General features: G+C 42.0%; 1 protein-coding gene across 3 annotated transcripts in view; it reads right to left on the bottom strand.

The window, feature by feature from the left end:
• The window catches only part of egflam (EGF-like, fibronectin type III and laminin G domains), a 31,938-nt gene that overhangs the window by 6,000 nt on the left and 2,270 nt on the right, over nt 1-23,668 (bottom strand). The window contains exons 2-21 of one of the 3 annotated variants that reach the window (XM_030359295.1): nt 21,445-21,554; nt 18,954-19,040; nt 16,893-16,919; nt 16,632-16,749; nt 15,971-16,106; nt 13,642-13,808; nt 8,631-8,749; nt 8,016-8,275; nt 6,733-6,923; nt 6,048-6,148; nt 5,414-5,514; nt 4,643-4,787; nt 4,220-4,409; nt 3,238-3,363; nt 2,575-2,818; nt 1,924-2,035; nt 1,634-1,750; nt 750-930; nt 291-314; nt 78-156 (exon numbers count right to left, since the gene is read on the bottom strand). In XM_030359295.1, coding sequence (XP_030215155.1) covers nt 78-156; nt 291-314; nt 750-930; nt 1,634-1,750; nt 1,924-2,035; nt 2,575-2,818; nt 3,238-3,363; nt 4,220-4,409; nt 4,643-4,787; nt 5,414-5,514; nt 6,048-6,148; nt 6,733-6,923; nt 8,016-8,275; nt 8,631-8,749; nt 13,642-13,808; nt 15,971-16,106; nt 16,632-16,749; nt 16,893-16,919; nt 18,954-19,040; nt 21,445-21,554 — 2,635 coding nt within the window. The remainder of the gene's footprint in view (nt 1-77; nt 157-290; nt 315-749; nt 931-1,633; nt 1,751-1,923; nt 2,036-2,574; nt 2,819-3,237; nt 3,364-4,219; nt 4,410-4,642; nt 4,788-5,413; nt 5,515-6,047; nt 6,149-6,732; nt 6,924-8,015; nt 8,276-8,630; nt 8,750-13,641; nt 13,809-15,970; nt 16,107-16,631; nt 16,750-16,892; nt 16,920-18,953; nt 19,041-21,444; nt 21,555-23,668) is intronic. The other 2 variants (XM_030359296.1, XM_030359297.1) reach the window with 2 other exon arrangements.

Below are 23,668 nucleotides of genomic sequence, written 5' to 3'. Positions count from 1 at the left end.
GGGGGTTGCTCTCTGTGTGTGTGAGTCAGAGAGTTTGTGTTTGTGTGCATGTGTGCATGTATATTTGAGACATTAACCTTTTCAGGATGTCACTGTTCTCATACGTCAGGTAGCTTCGTCCAATGAACTGTGGAATCTCGATGGCTTCGGTCACAGCTGGATAAAGAATATTGCACTTGTTATCACTGAACACAAGGTGGCACTAAGAATATGTGTATGAAACAAAGCCACAAAAGATAAGGAAGAAAAAAAGTATTATTCTAAAGTGTATATAGAGGAATAGAACTTACTATTAAGACAGTAATTTCCGCATTCTGCTCAACGAAAGCATGACAGCAAGGGGGGGAAAGGCACAGATAGGCTTAGAGGGGATTAATTTGTCTAATACATTACAATGTATTGTATTTCAAGAGAAAATGCACAGCTCTATAACCCCTCAATAAGTATGAAAGATAAAAGGGAAAATATTGCTTTTTACACGAAAATTCTATTTGCTGAATCTCTGGAGTATTTTGTGACACTTAGTGTTTATTAGTTGGTGCATGAGCACATGTCCTTAGGCGTATGTTAATCACTATACAGGACCTTTGTGAGACCAAACAATTCCCTATTTAAATCCAAACGATATCATCAAACAGCATCGAAGTTACCAAAAGGTCACCCTAATATAAGTTGGGACCCGGTCCCAAGAATTCGAAACACTCTACTGATCTTTCTGACATGACATGCTCCTATTGTCAGAGGCTGACCTTTTTGGCAGTGTCTGCCATCATACCCTAGGGGGCAGTCACACTCGTAGCCGTCCCACTTTGGCCTGCACGTCCCGTCGTTGGCACAGGGGCTGTCCACACATGGATGAACTGCGTTAGCCAAGTTTACCCCTCCAGCTGAACCAGATGTGATTGAGATGGCACGGTCGTTAAGCACCAGCTAGCCAAATGGAAAGAACAGCAAATCTATTACAAATGATGAACTGGACTGGAAAAATCATGTTGTACGTCGCAGCAATGTCTGTTTGCCCACTAATCTCAGATCCACCAGTCCTACTATGTTAAAACAGAACTATAGGGATTTTAATTAGTTTCAGGTGTATTTCTACAGTGGCCCGTCTACAAGGTGTTTATTTGAAACATTACACTCTTTTTCAGTTTAGTTCTGCTGCTGAGTTTGTGTTTACTGATTGGTCGAATCAAATAGAAAGCAACAGAAAGTGAAACTTCATCCAGATTTGTGCTCGTATGCCATGAGACTAAACGTCAAATAATGTCTGATCTGTGAGACTAGTCTGCCACTTGTCTCAGTGTTGTGATGGTTCTTTTGTCCACTAGATGTCACCCTAGTTATATCCCACTCTCCTTATTGTAAGCCTAAAATTCACCTGTGTTGTCTGTGTTTTGCTTATCGTTTGGTTTTGGTTCTGATTCCTTCTTTATTTCAAGGAAGTAAATAAATGTTTTAAACGTGAACATTATACATTTGTCGGTTTGCTTCAGAATCCTGAGCTTAATAAGTAGGCTCAGCGTATAATAAGATGCTGAAATAAGCAATCTCTAAATACCAATCACAAAAATAACATTTAAATTGATACATTGAGGCACAGAGTAACGTAGATTGTTTTGATGGATGACAATACCTTCTGGATGGTGCCAGTGAAGGGTCTTATCACACCTGCGCTGGGTTTGGTTTGATCGTAGACTGGTACTCCCCCAACATACAAAGGAGAGCTGCATTTGATCTGAGTAAAGGCTCCCTTAATAGCAGAAAAAAATAAAAAGGTGAAATCATTAAGCCATGATGCTGAATCATGAAATTGTTTAAGGTGTATAGTAAATAATACAATACAAAACAATTAACTAGGTACATCATAATACACAATAATAAAAAATATAAATACAAAGGATATCTAACAAACATTCAAAGTACCTCAGCGATTCCCTCTGTTGGCTTCTGGTTGTCCACTAGTAGAATGCCGCTCTTGGCCGTCCGAGACACTTTCAACTCATGCCACGTATCCATGGTAACAGGCTCGAGGCTCCTAAGACAGAGGACAACAAGCGGTTCATTCATGTGACCTCTGACCTGGGAGTAGAGTGGAGAGGGCCATGTTCAAACAGAGCAAAAACATTATGGACAAAATCCAGACTCCCCTCCAGACAAGACGAGTCAATGATGGAACTGGCCTGCAGAGGGGTAGTCCAGGTCAGCTACTAAATCCATACTAATTGAGGCAACGTGTGCAAAGTAAATCAGACCTAATTAAGGTTAGGTAAAACACCTAATAAATATTTGGTGATGAAATATCATTATCTTGCCCGGTTGCCCCATCTAGTCTACTTAATATGCTAAATTATTAAATGGACTGAACTACTAATGAAAAAAAATATATAGATATATAAACAATTAGTTTTATATTTGTTTTTACCATTTTTTTCTTACTTTTTAATCGTCATTAATTTGCAATTAAGATTACTATTTCTGTGTATACTTCTGTACTATACCAGGTACCGTGTCCCATGTCCTATACGGGAACGTCCCATCTGGGAGGAGTTCAGCGTGTCTCTCGTCCCTCAGTACCTGATGGTGGCGCTGCCGGAGCCGCAGTCGAACCTGAAGTCCACGTAACTGTCCACCAGGTTGATGGCGATGAAGTCGCCGCTCCGCGCGTCGTCGCTGTACAGCAGCGTCCCGTCGGCCAGCGAGGGTCGAAAGGTCATCTCGAACTCGGTGAAGGACAGGTAGCTCTGGAAGGCCTGAGGCCAGGCGACGGACGCGTACGACCGCAGCGTCTCGTTGAAGAGGGGCAGCAGCAACGAGAAAGCTTTGGAGGACGGCAGAAGGAGAAGAGGTGAAGGAATAGCGCTTTAGCAGGTCCTAAGGTCATGAGTGTCAGAGAAGCTTTATTTCAGCCTTGCCTGGAGCAAGCCTGACCCGTGTTTTACTTTAGATTGGACTCAGGTATACCGTGTTGGTCACCGTGACAGTCATCACCGCACGGCTGAAGCACAGATCGACTGAATACAAACAGCAATCATAAGAATCAGTTGTTTTTATGAATGTGTGTCTATGAACGTGTGTGTGTGTGTGTGTGTTGATGTATGTAAAGCTTTGTGTCTGTCTGTAGAAATATATTTTAAAGTAAGTGTGTCTATCCGTCTGTCCGTGTGTGTGTGCGCGCGTGTGTGTGTATGTATGCATGTGTCTGTGTGTGTATGTGTGAGTGGTATTATGGAGCCTTACTGTCTTCACAGAGAGTTCCTCTGAAGCCCAGCTGACACAAACAGATGTAGCCATCGGCACGGTTGGCGAAGCAGCTCCCTCCGTTGAAACAGGAGACCAGATCACACACACTGTCACTGCACTCACCTGGCACATGCAAACACACACACACACACACACACACACACACACACACACACACACACACACACACACACACACACACACACACACACACACACACACACACACACACACACACACACACACACAGCCATATGTGCATGAATACATTTTGTGTTGTTTTTATGTTTGACCCTATCCACTCACCATACATATGAAGCCTACCCTTTCAAGTATGTGCTGTACAAGGAAATCCTCACTGGCACCAAGTCATTGATATCAAACAACCTGTCCATGCTCAACTTGTGCAGATTTTATGTTGAAATTTATGTATTGAACTCCATGCAAATGCCCCTTTGCTCATGAACTTCAATAGAATGCTATGCATGTTTTCACAGAAGCTGCTTGAAACAAGCAGCGGGTGGTTTGATTCCCTGACAGTTCTGTCAGAATACATCAATGGTCGCTGTCTTTACTGAGCTGCACAGCAGAGATAATCTATTCATCAATACCATGGAAGGGTAATGACCCACTGACCTGGACAACATGAATCAAAGAGGATGTTCTTTTGTTCTCGTGTTATCTCTATTTATGCTGTCAAATAGATCATAAAAAATCATAAAAAAAACGATAAGAATGAAGAAAATGTAAGAGAAAACTTAAAAATTCATATCAAGGTTTCCAAACAATCATTCTTTATGTTCTTTACGTTGTCGTCATTATTTGTGTCAAGCCATAGTCAGAGGTGTTGACACTACCTTTCCTTGTGTAAGTATATCTTTCGATGTAATATTATGTAACATATGTTGCATATGTATATTGTATACAATTCTCTAGTAAATATTGACATGATAAAATGCACAAATGAACATCTACTCACCGATATCAGCCCCACTTAGGGCTTTGCCCAATGGCCACGGTCGTATGTCCATTGGCTTGTTATTGAAGGAAAGGCTCTGAACACACCCTGCAAAGCCGCGGTTGGTCCCTGTCGCTCTGAGCAGCCAATAGGCACTTGGGGAACCGCCCACGTACAGTGGAGAACGAAAAGTGATCTTCGTGTACAGGCCCTTTAAGAATGAAGCGTAATATTATGTAATTAAATTAAAAAGAAAAAAAAAACATTTGGACATTTAAATCTCTATATTTCCTGCGGACAATTTAAGAGTTTTACTATTGGGACACAAATTCTTTAAAAACACAGTTAGAGTAGTCTAAAATGTCCGATGCTCTTCAGTGTGTGTTGGCAGGTCGACTCCGGGTCTACTAACTGAGTGGGACCTCCTCTGAGTGCTGCTCCTACCTGCGAGCGACCCGACACGGGGGTGTTGTTGTCCAGACGGAGCCAGCCGCTCATCCCGTCCCTGAAGATGGTGACCGCGTGCCACTGGCCCAGTACAATGCTGCTCTCACTGAGTAGCTGGGCTGCCCCGGTGCCACAGTTAAACCTAGGAGTGGACCAGGTAACCAGGTGATGAACAAATGTATTCTAAACGTATGCAATAAAGTTCCTTTAAAAGTTATGTTATCGGACTCCCTGAGGATTTAAGACTTGCCCCAACTCTGAGCACCTTTAAAACAAGACTGAAGACTTCTATGTTTGCTTTAGCTTTCTGCTAAATATTAATACATTGCACTTTCTAAAAAGCTTTTTAACTTCAACTTTATTTTCTATTTTATTACCAAAATGCCTTTTAAACTTTCTAAAAAGGCATTTCTTGCATATGTTTTCTTTTACTTATTTATCATTTATTTTATTGTATGACAATGTTTATATGTGAAGCACTTTGAGTCTGCCTTTTGTATGAAAAGTGCTATATAAATAAAGTTGCCTTTCCTTGCCTTGCCTTATCATCAAAGTATTTTTTAAATTACGATTTTGGGGGGTTGACGGAGGTCCAACATCTTAGTCACGAAATGATTTGGAGTGTATTTGCTTTTAATCAATCATAATTGCTTTTGTATGAATTTTATTACACTTAAGTTAGTTCAGATTCATTCATTATTGCATTCTTTAAACATTTCGACTGATTGGTTTCTGTGTTGGTCTATGAAGGGCTTTGCACAAACCAACCTGTAGTGTAGCCTTCCCCGCACCAGCGCCAGAGAGGTGAAGTCCCCCCGTCCGCCATCATTCTCCCCACAGTAGAGCAGTAGGCCATCCTCTGAGTCTGCCTGTAGCACAGAAGCTCATTAAGGTGGTGAAGCCTTTCCTCTCCATACCTTCAGAGGGTCAGGCCCTACTATAGCCAGGTGATGGTGTTTAGGATAAAATGGCGAGAGAGTAATAGGCGCTTTTGGGGGAAGAACCCTGGCAGAATGGATAAGAGTGGGAAGGACCTACTGAAGTCCTCAGATTAAGTGGTAGCACAGTTTGATTGAAACCATATTTGGTTGGATAAGGTATTACTATTGTTAAAAAGATACAAACTGAACATAAGAAGGAATTAAAGGGCAAATCACAACTTTCTTTTTCAACTGAATAAATATTTCAATACACATCCTTAAGGCATATTGTAGAATATAACCTTTTTTATTTAATATTGTTGGAATAATGTAGACCAGAACAATGCTAAAAAAAATGACCTTCAACTCTTGACTCTGACTATTGTCAGTTGCTACTATTATAAATATATATATATATTTGTGAGCAATATAATAGATGATACCTTAAGAAAAATGAACAAATATAATAAGTAAGGGCCTACCTTAAACTCTATGGTGATGTGAAAGGTTTGGTAGGAGTTTTTCAGAGGTTCAAAGGTCATGTGTGAGTAGCCATAGAACCTGGGGAAGTTTATTGGAACCACTGGAGAAAGAGGACAATACATATAACAAACACAGCTACATTAGTTTATTATATGGAGGTCAATGCCAACCATAATCTCCCATGATTATGGGACTGGAGCACATCACATCTCGATTATTTGCTTACTTCTTTGCTTGCGGATGCTTACTCACTGATGCAGAATTGGATCAGGTCCCCGTCCCCCCCAACACTCACTTTGTAAAGCATTTTAGGTGTCTTGAAAAGTGCTATATAAGTGCAATAAATGATGATAATTGATATCATTATCAGCTCTTAGGTATACTTGTGATGGCTCCTTGGCATCACCCAGGGAGCCAACGATTGGAGGATTATCTCCCACAAGGCTATGTCTGCGTTTGTGTGTGTGTGTGCGTGCGTGCGTGCGTGCGTGCGTGCGTGCGTGCGTGCGTGCGTGCGTGCGTGCGTGCGTGCGTGTGCGTGTGTGTGTGTGTGTGCATGCGTGTATGTGTGCGTGCGTGTGTGTGTGTGTGTGTGTGTGTGTGTGTGTGTGTGTGTGTTAGTGAGAGTGTGTGTGTGTGGGTGTGTCTGGCTGTGACCCACAACATGGCGGGGTGGCGTCTCACCCTCGGAGCAGGTGTCTCCGCGTCGCCCCAGGTTACAGTGGCAGCGCGACCCCCCGCTGTCAAGGTCTCCCAGGCAGAAGCTGTCCGGGGGGCAGACGGTGTCATCACACGTCAGCTCGTACACGCGAGGGACATCCCCCATCCACGGACTCATGGTGGGGGCCGCGGTGGTGGTGGGGGCCAGGGTGGTGCTAGCAGGGCAGAGCGATGACCAATATACCGTCTGTTATGTTGGAACTGACTGACTGCAGTACTGACTGCTACTGACAATATGAGCGCTATATAGTCAGTGTTTAGATTAAGATATGCAGTCTGTTACATTGTGAATGACTATAATACTGACTATTACAGACAATATGACAGTTATATAGTCACTTATAGATTCAGATATACATTCCGTGTATTGTCGCTGACTGACTGTAATGCTGACTGTATTTCGGACAATTTAACAGTTATTCAGTCAGTAATAGATTCAGGTGTACAGTCTCTTATTTTGTAGATGACTGACTATAATACTGACCATTACTGATAATATGACAGCATATATAGTCAGTAATATAATCAGTTTCCTCGTGTGTAATTCAATCATAATTAGTCAGAAAAATTGACATTATACTAGGTGGGTGCCAGAAAAAATGGCTAACTGCTTTTTCTCCTGATGATTTTATTGCTGGCTTGACGAGATATCAAGCTGCTTAGTACCAGAGAGGGCTGTTACACTCCAGTGTCCCCTTTATATTTAGCCCTATAAATTGCTCTCCCATGTGGCTTTTTTTGAGCACATATTACATTTAAAAGGGAGGGATTTTATCTGTATTCTATAAAGACTCTTTGACGTGCAGAGCAGGAATAGGTAACGCATACAACCATCTAGCAAATCCCTGAAACCTAAAAGTCACAACTCATTCTAGTAAGGTGAATAAAAGCTTTGGATAACAAATTCTCCGCAACTCAAACAATGTTGAGGTGTGAAGTATTTAATATTAAAAGCTTTTACTGCATGAACAGATTTGAAAGACAAATGGCTGGATGGGTATAGGGCGCCTAAATCCTACAACATGCTTACAGTTTCTAATAACAAAGGCTTTTTTGCTTCCAAATGTCGCAAAGCACTGGAGAAAAAGACATTGCAGACCATCACTATGGTAGAAATACGAGTTCAGGTAATTAAGAAGCTGACTGAGGTCACGGGAGTTTGCGCAACGATATTTAAAGGTGAACTGCGTTAATGTGGGATTGAACCCAGGATCTTTCGGTGGGAGTCCAACACCCCTTAGTACTACCTGGTAGTAGTAGCAGTAGTAGTAGTGGCCGGAGTTGTGGTGGGGGTGGCTGTTGTCTTGGGAACAGGGACAGGCTTCAGTTGGGGTGGGGTTGAGAAGACCGGGCGAAAGAGGAGGTCAGGGAGGGCGGAGGCGTCCGGGGTCGTGACCTTAGGAGGGGTGGCGGTGTTCATGCGGTAGACGACATTTCCCCCGGACGGCGTTTCAGGACGAGAGCGGAGCTGGGATTTGCGGTTGTCTTCCCCGGCGCCTGGGTACAACTAAGGACAGAGTGAATATGTTATAGGTTTATTATGGGATGTAGGAGGAGGCTATTTGCAAGAGAGGCCTCATGGTGACGACTGCTCATTGAGCCCAATCAATGTTCCTTCCACCTAATGGCTTGATATAACTGTGGGAACACAGAGAAACTTTGTCCTTCAAAACTCTTTCTCAAGATCATAAGGATTTCAGAGCGAAAAAGACATGAAGTAGCCTTTCATATTTATCGACTAAAACAAGAGAAAGAACATAAATGACGTCCTTATGAGGATGTATCAGGAATAGATAAAGAAAGAATATATGTCCACCCGTTCGTCTGTCTGTCAGTCTATCTATCTAACTACAGTAACCCACCTCTTCAATGAAAATATCATAGTCGGAATCATCGACGTCATAGCTATCGTCATCCTTGGCCGTGGAGTCTGTGTTGTAGCGCTGTCCGTGGTCTCCGCTGCCGACGTCTGAGGGAGCTGCTGACAGATTGGTAGTTTGTCATAGAAGCGAATGGAGTGGTATTCAAACTAATAATGGGAGTCCTGACAGAAGTTTGGTGTTACAGAAAATTTGAGTTATTATTTGTGTGTCTGTAGTGAATACATATCTACTGCGTGGGGCTTATGATTCAGATAGCGGATAACAGAATATGTCGGTCGACTTTGCGGTTGCTCTATCTTCCTCTGCACGATTGATGAATAAATATTGAACATAACAATGAACGATAACCACAGTTTTCGCTTTCTTTTTTAAAACATCAGGTAACATCAGCGAACAAACTGTGAATAGTTTCTTATTTGGCCCAAGTGTTAGTCCAAGGGAACAGTGAAATCGACAATGTAGTAAACAAATAAGAGTATTTTCAATAGTTAACAATGACCTTAGTCTTCTATTGCAGAAAAGAGTGGACGACAGAAGTGTGTCTGGCCTATGATGGTGAGGAGATGATGACGATGATGATCGCAACAGGGACAGTTGGCCCAGTGGCGGTTCTCTACCTACCAGCCAATAGCAATTTTGGTATGTTGTTCCCTAGAGCAGAGGTCTTCAACAGGGGGTCCGCGACCCCTAGGGGGTCCGCGGAGATACTGCATGGCGGTCACGAAAGCTTTCGTAAATTGGAAAAAAAAATTATATTCCCCCCGCAATTTTTTCCAAATATATATTTTAATGAAAGCCCAGCAGGAGAGAGCTTTTCTCTGGCTGCTCCTTCAATTAAGAAGAAGGACAGCATGAGGCGTCAGTTTCTCGTCCGGTCTTTATATCTACCCCCCCCCGCAAACAATACGTATTTGGATGAGAGTGCACAGCCAAGACTGTTGGGAGAGAGAGAGAGTGCTGTAGTAGTCCACCAAAAAAAACGTTGACGCCGCTTAGCAATTGGACACTCTGGGGTTGATAAGTTACCGGCGTACTTGCGGAGTGGTAAGAAAGACAATAACCAACGTTTCCACATTTATGTTTAAAAAAAATCCATCTGAATAGCTTTTATGCATGATTACTACGGCTGTAACGATACACAAATTCACGATTCGGTTTGTATCACGATTTTTGACCCACGGTTCGATACATCCCACGATTCTTTTAAATTTAAAAAGCATTTTATTTAAACAACACTTAAATACCAATTATCTTAATGTAACATTTAATAACAAATAATTTGGAACACTGAACAGATTTGAACCGAAAGAATACTATTAAAGTATAGCTAAATTAATAAAGAAATAACCAAAGATTGCCGTTGGAGGATGCTTTTTGCTGGTAGGCATAATAGGGCCCCTTTAACTGTTTGGTTGGTTTATTCAAATATCCTTATTAGCGCTTCTTATTAGGCTGTGCAGCTTGAATAATGACATAATCAGGCCGTATAGAATGCAACATGTTCAATAGCCTAACTTTCAATAGATGAGGAAAAACATGAACGTTTTTCCTCATCTATAAGCGAACGAGTCCGGTAGAATAAAGTACCCATCCTGTCAATAATCGGTGGCCGCTTCATTCCGACCTATAAGCAGACAAACTGCCAGTCAAATCACACAAAACAATAGAGACAGGATCACACAGGCAATTTTTTTCGCGCTTGGCCCACTCTGGATAAATGTCGTTCATATCGCATATGAGGACTTCGACGGCTGTGGAGAAATGCAATCCTCCGTAGCCACGGAGAGCTGTGATCACAGCGAGGGCATCTCGTCACATATTTACGGCATCGATAGGAGGGGGCGCTGTCAGCAGACTATTATTTAGACAAATTATTAGCAAATTTCAATCGGACAATTTGACCTAAGAGTTAGAAAGGGCATATCGCGCTTCTGCCTTCTCACACCGCGAGACAGGTTCGTGGCTTTGAGTATCGCGATTTTCGGTTTGATACGCGTATCGTTACAGCCCTACAGGCAATTGACAGACATTGTTGATCTTGGCAGGTATCAGTTTATTATGTTATGTTATGTTTATAATGGCAGTGTCATGGCCATACCTTGCACATCTTTAAAATCAAAACATGAATATATGAACCTGTGTATTATTTGAATATCTTAGTATTGAATACAAAATAACAAGGTACGTTTATACATGGGACTATAGGACCAGTTTAATATAAAACAAGATTTTATGCAATATATAAGTAGGGGATCCCCGCTCTATCTCTCCATCAGTTTGGGGGTCCTTGGCCTGGAAAACGTTGAAGACACCTGCCCTAGAGACAGACCAGTCCCTAGAGAGAACCACTGCTCCCCACACACAGCTGATGGGGAGATAAATGAACAGCGCTACAACCAAAAGTGAGGCTTCTTAATCAAACTTCTGTCGGTGCAAATGGATTACGATACAAATTGCGCAGTATGTATTAGCTTGTGTGCATACCAAGTTTGGACGGGGCAGAAATCAATCACAAGTAGCAGAACTTCCTTTGTATACGTAGGTCTAGATTTTAAAATGTTGATGGTTTGTCATGTTTCATGAAAGGCACATTTTTCGTGTGAAAGTGTAGACCTATTTCATGCATCCATATGAATCTTAAATGTTTGAAGTTGATCAAAAGTTTGCATCCACTGTTTTGATCATCTGTTGAAATGAACTGCTAGCTCAAAATGAACTTGACTAGAATATGGATCAACCATTAAAAACAGTCACAACCTAATCAATCTACTATTGTGTAACAGGCCCAACCACCACTGAGTGTGTGTGTGTGTGTGTGTGTGTGTGTGTGTGTGTGTGTGTGTGTGTGTGTGTGTGTGTGTGTGTGTGTGTGTGTGTGTGTGTGTGTGTGTGTGTGTGTGTGTGTGTGTGTGGTATGTGTGTGTGTGTGTGTGTGTGTGTGTGTGTGTGTGTGTGTACGCCGGGTATGTGTAGGTTATTGGTGGTGAAGGAGGGTCTGTTGGTCTGTTAATCCTGTCTGGAGAGAAGTGGAACAATACCAGCTTTTCACCCATGCTGAGAAACACCATGCTTCTCTTTCTCTCTCTTCATCTTGTCTCAATCATGCCCCTCCTCCCTCCCTCCCTCCCTCCCTGCTCTCCTTCTCCCCCCCTTTCTCGCTGCCTCTCGCCCGTCTCTCTGTCCTCTATTCATCACCAGTTCTCTCTTCGTTATTTCTCCCTTTCTGCCCTGTGCCACTCACCATACAGACAGCAAATAAGGTTCTTAATTCCATAAACCCCCTAGCGTATTCCAGCATTGCACGCCAGGAAGCATACCATGCTCTCTCGCACAACCACATTGAAAAAGAGAACGTATTCTTCAGCCTTTAGAGGACGGGCAGTAATCTCTGGCCGTGACTCGTCAAGTTTTTCAATGGAGTGGTCGTATAGAACGGAAAGTATGTACAGGTGTAAAGCGAAAAGGTGATGCATTGGAAACCGAAGCACGCTCAACAATACAAACAAACACTAACGTTCTTGAACACACATGCTAGCACACAAGCTAAGATGCACAGGTATAGGCTAACAGACTCACTCAAACTCACACACACACACGCGCACACACAGTCAAACACACAAACACACACACAAAACCACACGCAAACATACTTGCACAGAAACACACTTAAACTCAACCTTAAGCCTACTGGGCTTAGATGGTATTAGTGGTTGTGTCTGCACACTACCTGCTTGAATGGCATTGCTGTGCGTATGTGTCTGTGTGCGTAGGTGTGTTGATCAAAATTTCAGAGCTGAGGCAAACAGATTGAGGTAAAACTGTTAACAATTGTTGAATCACGCCAACCTTCCCGTCAAACCATAGTTCAGACGAGGAACAATACATGTAGAGGAAAGTAGTAGTTATACCCAGGGCCGTCGGACTGCGGGGACAAAGGGGACAGTTGTGGGGGGGCCCAAGGCAGAGGGGGGGCCCATGACCAAAAAAGAAAAAAAAATTTTTTTTTTATTTTACCTCTTTTTTTTTTTACCCCCCCCCCCCCCCCGTCAACAACCTGGCGCAGGGGGGCCCATCAGTACCTATAGTATAGTGCAACCCCTTAAAAACATGACTAGCTCACTAGCTAGTCAGGTCTGCCTAGCCCTGTGGAAGAGACTGGTCATGTACAATGAGGGCCCAGCAGAGTGTGCACAGGTGACTGGTAGGTAGATAGAAAGACAGCTAGGCCATCCAATCATTTAATTCAGGCCAAATTAAATGATTAAACAAACTGATTGTTTAATCATTTACAGGCTTATTACAGGCCTGCGTCAGCCACAGATACCCGATTATATATATTTTTTGGTCAGAGCATTTGGTTTGTTAATTGCTTTAGGGATATTAAGTGAGTTTCAACAAATATGAGAATAATGCATCTAAAATGAATTGCCAACCAAATTTTCAAAGATGAAATCTATTATTAGGTTGGATATAAAAAAAGCACATCATCTAACCAAAGGAACTGCAGACCAACAAGCAAAACTATTGTTGAATGTGCCGTAGTCAGGAGCTCTTTTGATTGAGAAAGCTGGGTTTAGTAAGAGAAGCGTGAGAGCAGGGTCACTGTGACTTCTTTGTATTCAACTGCTATACAGCGAGTGGATGATAACTGAATTCTTTGCTGTGCCTAGAGAGTTCAATTCTCAGCCAACATATTCTGAGTTGCCGCAGCAATGTCCACAGTCTATCTAAGCATCATTGTGCAAAGGATAACCTGTAATCCGAATTTACTCTCAGTAGATTTTCTACGAATTGGTCTGCAAATAAGTGGCTTGAGAGTTCCCTTCTAAGCAGGAAAGGTACTAGGTTTGACCCCCAATGTCCGCTGTGAGCAAAACTCAATTCAATGCAAGCCTCAATGTACGAACGCATGAGCTACACAGTAGGTCTGCGTTGTGGCCATCTTGCAGGACTTCGACCCTGCCAGCTGGAGGGGTGTGGTTGACCTTACCGAGGGTGCGCACGGGCGTGTTGATTTGGCTGGGCGGACTGACCCCGTGCACGTTGACGGCCCTCACCACAAACTGGTACTCGGTGTCGGGCATGAGACCCTTCAGGACCATGGAGGTGGCCTCGATGGGCTCCCGGATGGACGTCCACTCAGTGTCCATCTCTGGTCTGATGAGAAAACCAGAGAGCAACTCACTGACACATTTTAGAAGAGGTGTAATGGGAGTTTGTGCTGTTTATGGAAATGTTTGCTCAACACACAGGATATTTTTCAGCTAGGATTGTGGGTTGAGAGAGAGGGGATGACATATAGCAAATGACCACAGTAAGACCTCGGTGAGAGCTGTTATGCCGGCATGGGTGACTGACTTACAGGGTTAGCCCCCCAGGCGCCCTGTTTACTCAATAAACTGGACCTGAGTCGCCTTCACTCTGATGAAGAGCCAATTAGACGCTGACACTGTTGCACGCGGAAAAACACAGCCTGCAGATTATTACAGGTACAACATACTTCAGCCTGTGTGTGTATGTGTGGGTGTGTGTGTTTGTTATGTGTATTTGTTTGTGAATGCGTGCGTGCGTGCGTGCGTCCCTGCGTGCGTGCATGCGTGCGTATGAGACAGAGGTGCTTGGATTTCCCTTTCCCGAGTTCGCATTTTCAAGTACAATTTGAATCCTATTCAGTACTATTTCTAAACAAATACACACTTGCTCCATTATCAAAGCGACAACAAGCTGTCGTACAACGGACGACAGCTATGGGACAGTTGGTTACAGCGCAGTATTACGGAAACATAGTTGGAACGGCTGATACAACCAAACAACACCAAACAGACAAACTGAAGGCCCAGACATCAGATTGTTTCTGCATTCCAGCCCCCCTAGTTCTTCTGACTTCCACGGCTAGCAGCGGTCTCTTGAGTGCAACACCGTATTAGCCAGTTCAACAGATGCCTGCGGCCAAAACAATTTGTTGAATAGAGTCATCTCCACAGCCTTTAAGTGTCTCTCTTCAGAGGGGTTCTGTTTGATGTCTAGAGGCAAACGATTTGGCTCTGAGATGACTCTTGGTGGAACGGGGGGTGGGGGGGGGGAGCTTCTGCATGCAAACTCGGGAATCTGAGTCATGTAAAGTCGTCACATTAACCCGACAGTTTAATGCCCTCTCTGTGTGTTTCTGCCTCCCTCTCTCACGGCTCTGGATTCCTCTCTTCAGTCCTCAATGCTGTATTGAGGACTTGTACTGCCTTTACAAATACTGTGTGGTGTATGGTACCCTGTGTTCCATTTAATAATTCAGTGGCATTCTTTCCTGGCTAGGTTCATTTCAGTCTTTCATCTATTGTTCTGTTCTCTCTGTTCTTCTTTCATTTCTTAATTTCTTAGAAACATTTTTCTTGAAATAATAACATAATGGATGGCCAATCATTATGGAACAGAAGATAACACTTTTGAAAACAACTAATTTGAGACAACAGACTGTGTTGTAAATACATGCCAGTCTAGTTGGCAACGAGTGTGTGTGTGTGTGTGTGTGTGTTTGTCTCTGTGTGTGTGTGTGTGTGTGTGTGTGTGTGTGTGTGTGTGTGTGTGTGTGTGTGTGTGTGTTTGTGTGTGTGTGTGTGTGTGTGCGTGCGTGCGTGCGTGTGTGTGTGTGCACACGCGTGCAGGTGTGCGTGTATATGTATGTGTCTGCGTATCTTATTGGCTTGTCCCCAGCTGTAATATCTGCAACCAAACAGCTATGCTACGAATAGACCTCATTCTTTCTTATGTCCCCTGTGACCCTCATGTCATAACAAAAGGAGCCTGTACTGAGCAGGCCCGTGGAAGGCTCCATGAGCAGTGTTTCATGTAGAACACCAGTGTTTTACTGTGTAAAGGACTCCATGTTCAGATCCCCACCAGTCGGTCTGCTCAACACAAAGAAGAAGGAACGGGCAATCAGGGACTGACTGGACTTCGGGACTTGGTGTGATATGGGTAAAGCTGGTATATGTATCTCTTATGTGTCCAAAAAAAAATTGGTCGTTGTAGGGGTTCTTTTGTGCTTTGTTGGTACAGAAGATGCATTTGATTGCACCTTTGCTGACCCTGCAAATCCCCCCTTGAGGCAATTCATTTTATAATTGTGTGTGTGTGTGTGTGTGTGTGTGTGTGTGTGTGTGTGTGTGTGTGTGTGTGTGTGTGTGTGTGTGTGTGTGTGTGTGTGTGTGTGTGTGCGTGTATATCAGCCTCTGTATAGCAATTTGAGTGAAAAAGAGAGGGATAGAGAAAGTGAGAGAGAGTTTTAATCAATCGTAATTGAGACACACAGCTATATCTCCTACCTGATGTAAGCAACAAGGTAGTGGAGGACAGGTGCGCTTCCCTCACTTTCTCCTTCTTTCCATGACAACGCAAGCTCTGTTTCAGACACTGCCGCGACCATTGGCTGGGTGGGTGGCGATGGGGGCATGCACATTTCTGTTAAGTAAAAAATACCACTTTAAACATGTGTTTTCTTCAGAGGCTAACTCAACATGATACAGATGTGTGAAAAGGACCTTGTGAGGCAAAATAACATTTAGCCATGGAGGTTAACAGCATGGAGCGTCATATGAGCATCATGTAAATATAGCAAAGCATGCAAGACTCTCTATTGATATATTTATTAGCATGCAGGTGTTGTCAACGTTAACTTTAAGATGTTGTTCTTTAGCAATCAGTGTTGTTATTAGCCTTTAGCAGTACTCATTAGCAAATAGGTGTTATTCACTTTTAATGTAGTTATTAGCAAACAGGTGTTGTTATTAGCAAGCAGCTGTCGTTATTTGCATAAAGGGGTTGTAATTAACATACAGCGTTATACTTATACTTATTAGCTTGCACGTGCTGTTATTTACATATATATGTAGATTTCAGCTGAATATATCAGCATGTCTGTTTTATTATTAGCATGTAGAGATTGTCGTTGACATGCAGGTGTGATTCTGAGCATTATAGTCCTACCTTGTGCAGAAGTGCCAACATCTCGAGGCATGCTTGGCCTTCCCTCTCCTGCCCAACCATATGCCCCCACACTCACTCTGTACTGAGTGTTCACCTTCAGGCTTCCAATGTCTACATCCTGTACAATGCAGGACAGAAGCAAAGGAGAGCAAAACAAGGAACTAAAATAAGAGACACTAACTTTTGGAATGACGTATAGACTGTTTTAATCAATTATCTTATAAATTAACATTTTGAGATTTTGAAAACAATAACACTTACGAAACTTGCTTGTCCGTCAAACTGCCCCTATGAAAGTAAAAAGCACATTTTAGTCAGAAATGTCTGTTGTCAAGCATGCCAGAATTCTAAGACTAATAATATCCAAATTATCCAATTCTGATCTCTAACTTTAACCCTAACCTTACATTTGATATGAGAAAAATATAATATTTTTTGATAAATAGATAAATAGATAGCATGCATTTATTGGATTTTTAAATAAGAAGTGATGTTTGCCACAGAGCTTAGTGAATGATGACACATTCTGAATGGCAATGGGCTGTTTGAAGGCATCGGATCCCAACACGGGTTAAGTTAAGTAAGTAAAACAGTATCTATGTAACACGTTTTAACACACAGATAGAACATATGTGAATGACCAAACAAATGAGTAACAAGGTCATGCATTGCCCCGTATGAAATCAGCAGGATCTTGTAGCTTATTCTAAAATCGTACAGGAAGCCAATGGAAAGACGCAAGAACATGAGTCATGTCAGACCGACGGCTAGTTCCAGTAAGAAGCCTAACTGTAGATGATCAAGAGCAGCTTGACTGAGGCTTCTCTAGAGGGAATTACAATAATCCAGACGGGAGAAAAATTGAAGTTTGAGTTAATAGGTCAAGATCCGAGGCAGACAGGTTCTATCTGATACATATTTCTTGGCTGATGGACTGGACAAGCTTCGTAACATGAGGATCAAATGTCATATTCTGTTCAAAGATGATACAAAGATTAGAAGCAGTAGAATTTATATTTTGAGTGAATTGGCCAGTAAACTGACAAACTGCAGTTATGAGGTCCAATTAAATAACTTTTGTCAGGTTTTAGATAGAGCAGGGTCAAGGAACATGCCGAGATATCTGCAAAATGGCGTTTGCTCCTCTTGCCCAGATTCAGACAAGTTTTTTGATTCCAAATTCATCATGTGTCAAGGAGGGTAGTTTGCTGGAATAATATTTCCTTGAATTAGCCGCCTCCATGGACTTATCCAAAGATTACCATTGTGTTCCGAATCACAGGAAGCCTAATTATCCAAGCACGAAAAAAGTGCTGAATTATTTGTACTTTCAGACAAAGATGTTCAAGCAAAACTGAAACCACTTATTTCAAATTCAAGCTTTAGTAGAAAAGCCAGGTAAAGTGGTATTATTAATGGATTCAAACTCAGCAGTCAAATCTAGTAAAATGTTAAACGGACTGCAATCATATTATAACTCTTTTATGTAACCAGTGGCCACCCATAGCGCTTTACAAAATTGCCTTACATTCACCCATTCAAGCACAAATTCACGGCAGCGTCAGCCATGCAAAGCGACAGTTTAGGTCAGGAGTAACTCGAACTAGCAACCCTGCGATTACCAGCCAACCCACTCTACCTCCTGAGCTACTGCCTAGGCAAGTAGAATGGAGAATGGAATATTCACCTTTGGCAGTATACATAAGGATGTCATAAGTCACTCTCACTAAGGAGGTTCAATAGGTTTGCAGCCCCAAGCCAGTTTTTAATGACTGAAGGAGTTTTTGTCCGTCAGGATTATTTTAAGGAATTTAGATAAAACGGTAGCTTGGACATTGGTTTGTATTCATGTTTAAAATGGCTTTATAATGGGTTGATTAAAGGTTTTTAAAAGAACACTTTCAATTATAAAGAAGTCAAGTACTGAACCGGATGTGAGTAGTTGATAATAGAGAGTAGGCTGGGACCTAAGACAGGAAGGACAGATTTCATACATTTTGTGGACCCTGGATATCACAGTGACTAGAGGAGAATGGCATTGTGAGCTACAGTGTTTAAAAGGATCCGCAGGTAGATAGGAGAAAATTCAGAGCGCGAAGTAGGATAGCTGAAAGGGGCGTAGGGGGTGAAATCGGACCGCAGTCCATCAACCTTGCCAAAAATAAGATAATATTTTTTACATTTATTAGAAAAAGAGGCACGAATGGCAGGAAGTGGGAGATTTACTAGCTGGTTAAAATACTTAACATGAACCTCGGGTTACGTATTTTCCAACAAATCAAGCCAGAAAAGGCTTTGTAAAGTAAATGCAGCTTAACTTACAGTGGTTAGCATGTCCAGACTCAGAGGAACCTCCAATATGGAGGCTGTACCACCTGGGCGGCTGTTCCTCATCTCTTTATAGAAGACCTGAAGCGCGCACACACACACACACACACACACACACACACACACACACACACACACACACACACACACACACACACACACACACACACACACACACACACACACACACACACACACACACACAAACACAGAAATGTGATGTTATAATTATTACATTACCCCCCTCTGCAGTAACAATTAAATTGGCAATACCAAATACCCATTTTCAAAACCATTGCTAATGACTTAAGTGTCTGAATGGACTGAATCTGTGTATCATACAAATACAAAAAACAGTCGTAGCACAACATGCATAAGTTATATCACATAGTTGTGTTTTCAGATCTGGTTCCCAAACCTAGAAGCCCTCCTGCCAACATCAAAGCAGCATCAGGCATACGGCGACAGATTGTTACGTGACACTGAAGATTCGTAAGCAAGAGGAGGGAATACTATGATGAAAACAAGATCAGCATCAACATCCCAAGTGATTGGCTGATGGAGCGCACATGCTTAGCTTTGAGTGGAGGAGTAGCCCTGCGACTAATCCTCTTAAGTGCAGACATATGTTCAGAAACACCTGCTGATCTGCGCTTTATTAGATGACTCATAACAACCTTTAGAAATACAATTACCAGCATGGATACTTGTTCTTTCTCTCTCTCGCTCTCTTTGAGAATAGAGCTAATGACGAAAACTTTCAGTAAATACATACCTGTACTTAAAAAAGAATACACTGTTGGGTGACACAGCAGAAAGTTAGGTTGAATTACTTCATTTGTGTGGTTATATTTCCAAGAATTGCACCACCACTGCATGATAATTTTTGCATGAAAAAGTTTAGTTTATGAATGAAAAACCATAAATCAACAACATTTTACAAATGAAACGTTAGCTATGTTAAAGAGGCATTACAGGACATTACAAGAAATGTAAGAAAAGCACACGAAAATGTTTCATTCTGCAGTCCTATATTTGTGAGAAAAAGCAAGATGAAAATCTAAAGGAAGCACTGAAATCACACCATCTTTTCTTCCATGTGTATTTACCAGAATGAATCACATGACACCAAACTCACTCTAAATCAATTCTAAATTCTAAAATCAAATCTATCAAGAAAGCACTATAGGTAAGTATTGAGGCAGCCCAAAAGCTGAAAAACATCACAGTGAAGGGAGTTGGGTTTTAAAGCACCAAGAGATGTCCAAATGGCAAGCAGGCTCCCAAGGACATTGCACTGGATAATAACTTTGACAGGCAGCTTAAAAGCCCCTAGGAACGGCTCTCTACATCAGTAGCCTGCAGGCAAAATTGACTTTCTGTGTAACATAAAACAAAACTCAGGGGCAATTTGATTTCGGAAATATTGTTTGATGTTTGAAGTGTTTTTGGTGTTTCATGGATGTGTTGAATATGTACTGATATATTTATATTATTTTGAATTGATATTTATATTTGTTGACTCATAGATAGATTTTACACAAGCCCTCCGGCTTTTCATGAACGATGGCTACACTGTTGAATTGGACTGAATAGTGCACCCAGCAGTTGCTTCTGATGTGCTGTGATTGGCTCAGTCCGTGGTGTGATTGGGTCAGAGTCTGACCATGTTGTAATTGGCTCAGTACATTTTGTGATTGGGAAAATCTCAAAGGCATGACAATGGGTGGCAAGGCATGGTTCCATTTGATAATATTCTTTCTCCAACTCTCTACAGGCAATCAGGGTCTAAAACTACCTTTTAGAATTGCATATTTTTACTTGCAGACCAAGCAATTGCAATAATATGTAAGTATTTTCTACTCTATGAATCATTTGCTGCTGGTAAATTTACTATTTGACCCTGCAGACCATTGTGTACAGCAGACCATTGTGTACATAAGACCTCACAGACTGGTTCAATGTAAGGTTTAATCCCTTCTCATACAGCTTGAGCCTTAGTCTGAGCACTCTTCTGATCATTCATATCGTATTGCATCTTACTTATTTGGTGTTATTAGGTAGGTTTCCCCAGTTATACTTTAGTAAACCCGCCTGGATCTAGATTCTCCTCTACATTTTTTAGTAAACTTGTCAAACGTTGGTTGTTCTACATATTGTGCAGTTATATGCACTGACGACTTTTCAACACATGTGGTACATATTCACAAGGCTTGATGAAACCCATAGCCCCCCCCCCCCCCCCCACACACACACACACACATAGACACACACACACACACACATACAAATGAGTTTTTTTTCTTGCCCTTTTGGGGGATTGGATCAGGGGGGTTTCATAAATATATGGCCTGTTAAAGCCCTTTGAGACTGTAATGGTGATTAAGAGCTACACAAATACAATTGAATTGACTACACATACCCACACACACTAACGCTAACATGAGAATAGCGTGGTGGAAAGTGCATTCATCTTTTACTCCACCTTGTATCCAGTGATGGTGCTGACATGCCGTCGGGGCATCTTCCAGCGAATGTTGACCGCGGTGCAGTTCACCGTCTCCAGCTGGATGTCCAGAGGAGGACTCAGACGATCTGATTCACAGACACAGAGACAGGTAGACAGGGAGACAGGGAGACAGAGACGTGAGCGGGCCATCAGGATGGTAGCCTTGTCTTCTGAAAAGATTGTTAAAGAGAAAAGGTTGCATTTTTTAAGTAGGAAAACTATGGCTCCCCAAACCTTTGGTGAGTACCCATTTGCATGAAAAAATAAAAAAGGATCTCAAAACACAAAGATTTGTGTTTTGAGCAAGGTTAGGATTTGCTTAAACCTCTACTTCCTTTTATGGTAACAGAAGAAGTTGCAGTCTATCAATCCTTCAGCTGAAACCTTCAACACACTTTCAATGCAATGTTGGCTACAGCATGTTTGTATGCTGCCTTCTTTGCCAGGAATCTCTTGAAAAAGAAATTTTGAATCTCAATGAGAATATTTCTGGAAAATTAAAGGCTAATAAGAAAATAAACAAAAATGCCCAAAACAAATTTTATGAAGGAGTTCAATGCCAAAACTAAAATTGAATAATCGGGATTTCAATATTGACCAAAATAATCATGATTATGATTTTTTTTTCCCATAATCTAGTAGCCCTAATAGATAGATAGATAGATAGATAGATAGATAGATAGATAGATAGATAGATAGATAGATAGATAGATAGATAGATAGATAGATAGATGGATAGATGGATAGATGGATAGATGGATAGATAGATAGATAGATGGATAGATGGATAGATGGATAGATGGATAGATAGATAGATAGATAGATAGACAGATGGACAGATGGACAGATGGACAGATGGACAGATAGACGGATAGATAGATGGATGGATAGATAGATAGATAGATAGATAGATGGATAGATGGATAGATGGATGGATGGATGGATGGATGGATGGATGGATGGATGGATGGATGGATGGATAGATAGACTGATATACACACATAATAATATACACACAGATAGAAACAGATAGATACAAAGTTACATATATTTGTATCTCTGCCTTTACCCAATAAGCAATCATAATAATAACAGTTTCTCTATATTTCTCAAGTCAGACTGGTTGGGAATTGCTACTACATCATTGTGGTGACCTAAATAATGTTATAAAAGCCAATAATATAGTTCGCAAAAAAATAGCCATGTTACACACATTTTTATTTTATCAAGCCTGAAGTGTGGAGTGCTGGCACCTTGGGAAACTGTTAAAAAAAAGAAGCTACTGGAGCCAGTTTGACATATATTGGTATGTGACGTTTTTAAAATGCCCAGGGGAATCGTGGAGTGCAGGTGTCACTACCTCCGTGGTAAGCCCTGTGTGCACTTCCATGACACCTGCAAAGGTCAAGAGGCTGCACCCGTTGTGCTTCTATAGCCTGCATGCATCTCAGAAGGCAACCGGAGGAGCAGTCACACCCATCCATACTCTGGATCATGTGTGTGCGCGAAACAGAATTGTGTGCGCAAAAGAAGAATTTACGAGGCATCTCTTCCAACTATTACTCAGATATGCCTCTCCACTACTGACATCTTTGGCCATCTCAAGCTCTCACAATGCTCTTCTTGCATCTTTACGTTATAATACCCACAAACTCACATGGTGTGAAACCCATCCAGACATCAGAACATTCAAGATATCATACGCACAACAGACAACATTTGTCAATAATTGTGTGTCATTGTCGATTTAACAAAATCGATCAATAATATCAGCGATAATACCTGATAATACTTGGATCATTCTAACCTTGTGCTATCCAATCTCATGTGAACGATCACGTACAATCTCGGCCGTTTATCTGTGAGAGGCTACGAGAACAGGTACAGAAATCGAGCTGAACGAACCGATCAGAAAGTGGAATGCCATGTGTGGCTCTATTGCTCTTTCTACTCTGTTCGCTCTCTACTGCGCTTGCGTCTTCTTCTCTGTTGCTCTCACCTCATTACACATCTACCTTTCCCCTGACCTTCTGAATGCTCTCCTCTCTCTTGTCTCTCCTCCACCAGCCCCCGTGCCCTTCCTGTTTCCATTGGAGTGTGTGATACAGTATGTCAGCTTAATTCCTTCACCAGCAAATGCCCCTCTGACCCTGAGGACTCGGGAACGTGGAGTTAATGCTATGACCAATGGCATACACTG

Source organism: Gadus morhua, chromosome 6, assembly GCF_902167405.1.
Source record: "Gadus morhua chromosome 6, gadMor3.0, whole genome shotgun sequence".
Taxonomy (NCBI): Eukaryota; Metazoa; Chordata; class Actinopteri; order Gadiformes; family Gadidae; genus Gadus; species Gadus morhua.
This window is presented reverse-complemented; position numbering and strand designations above follow the sequence as displayed.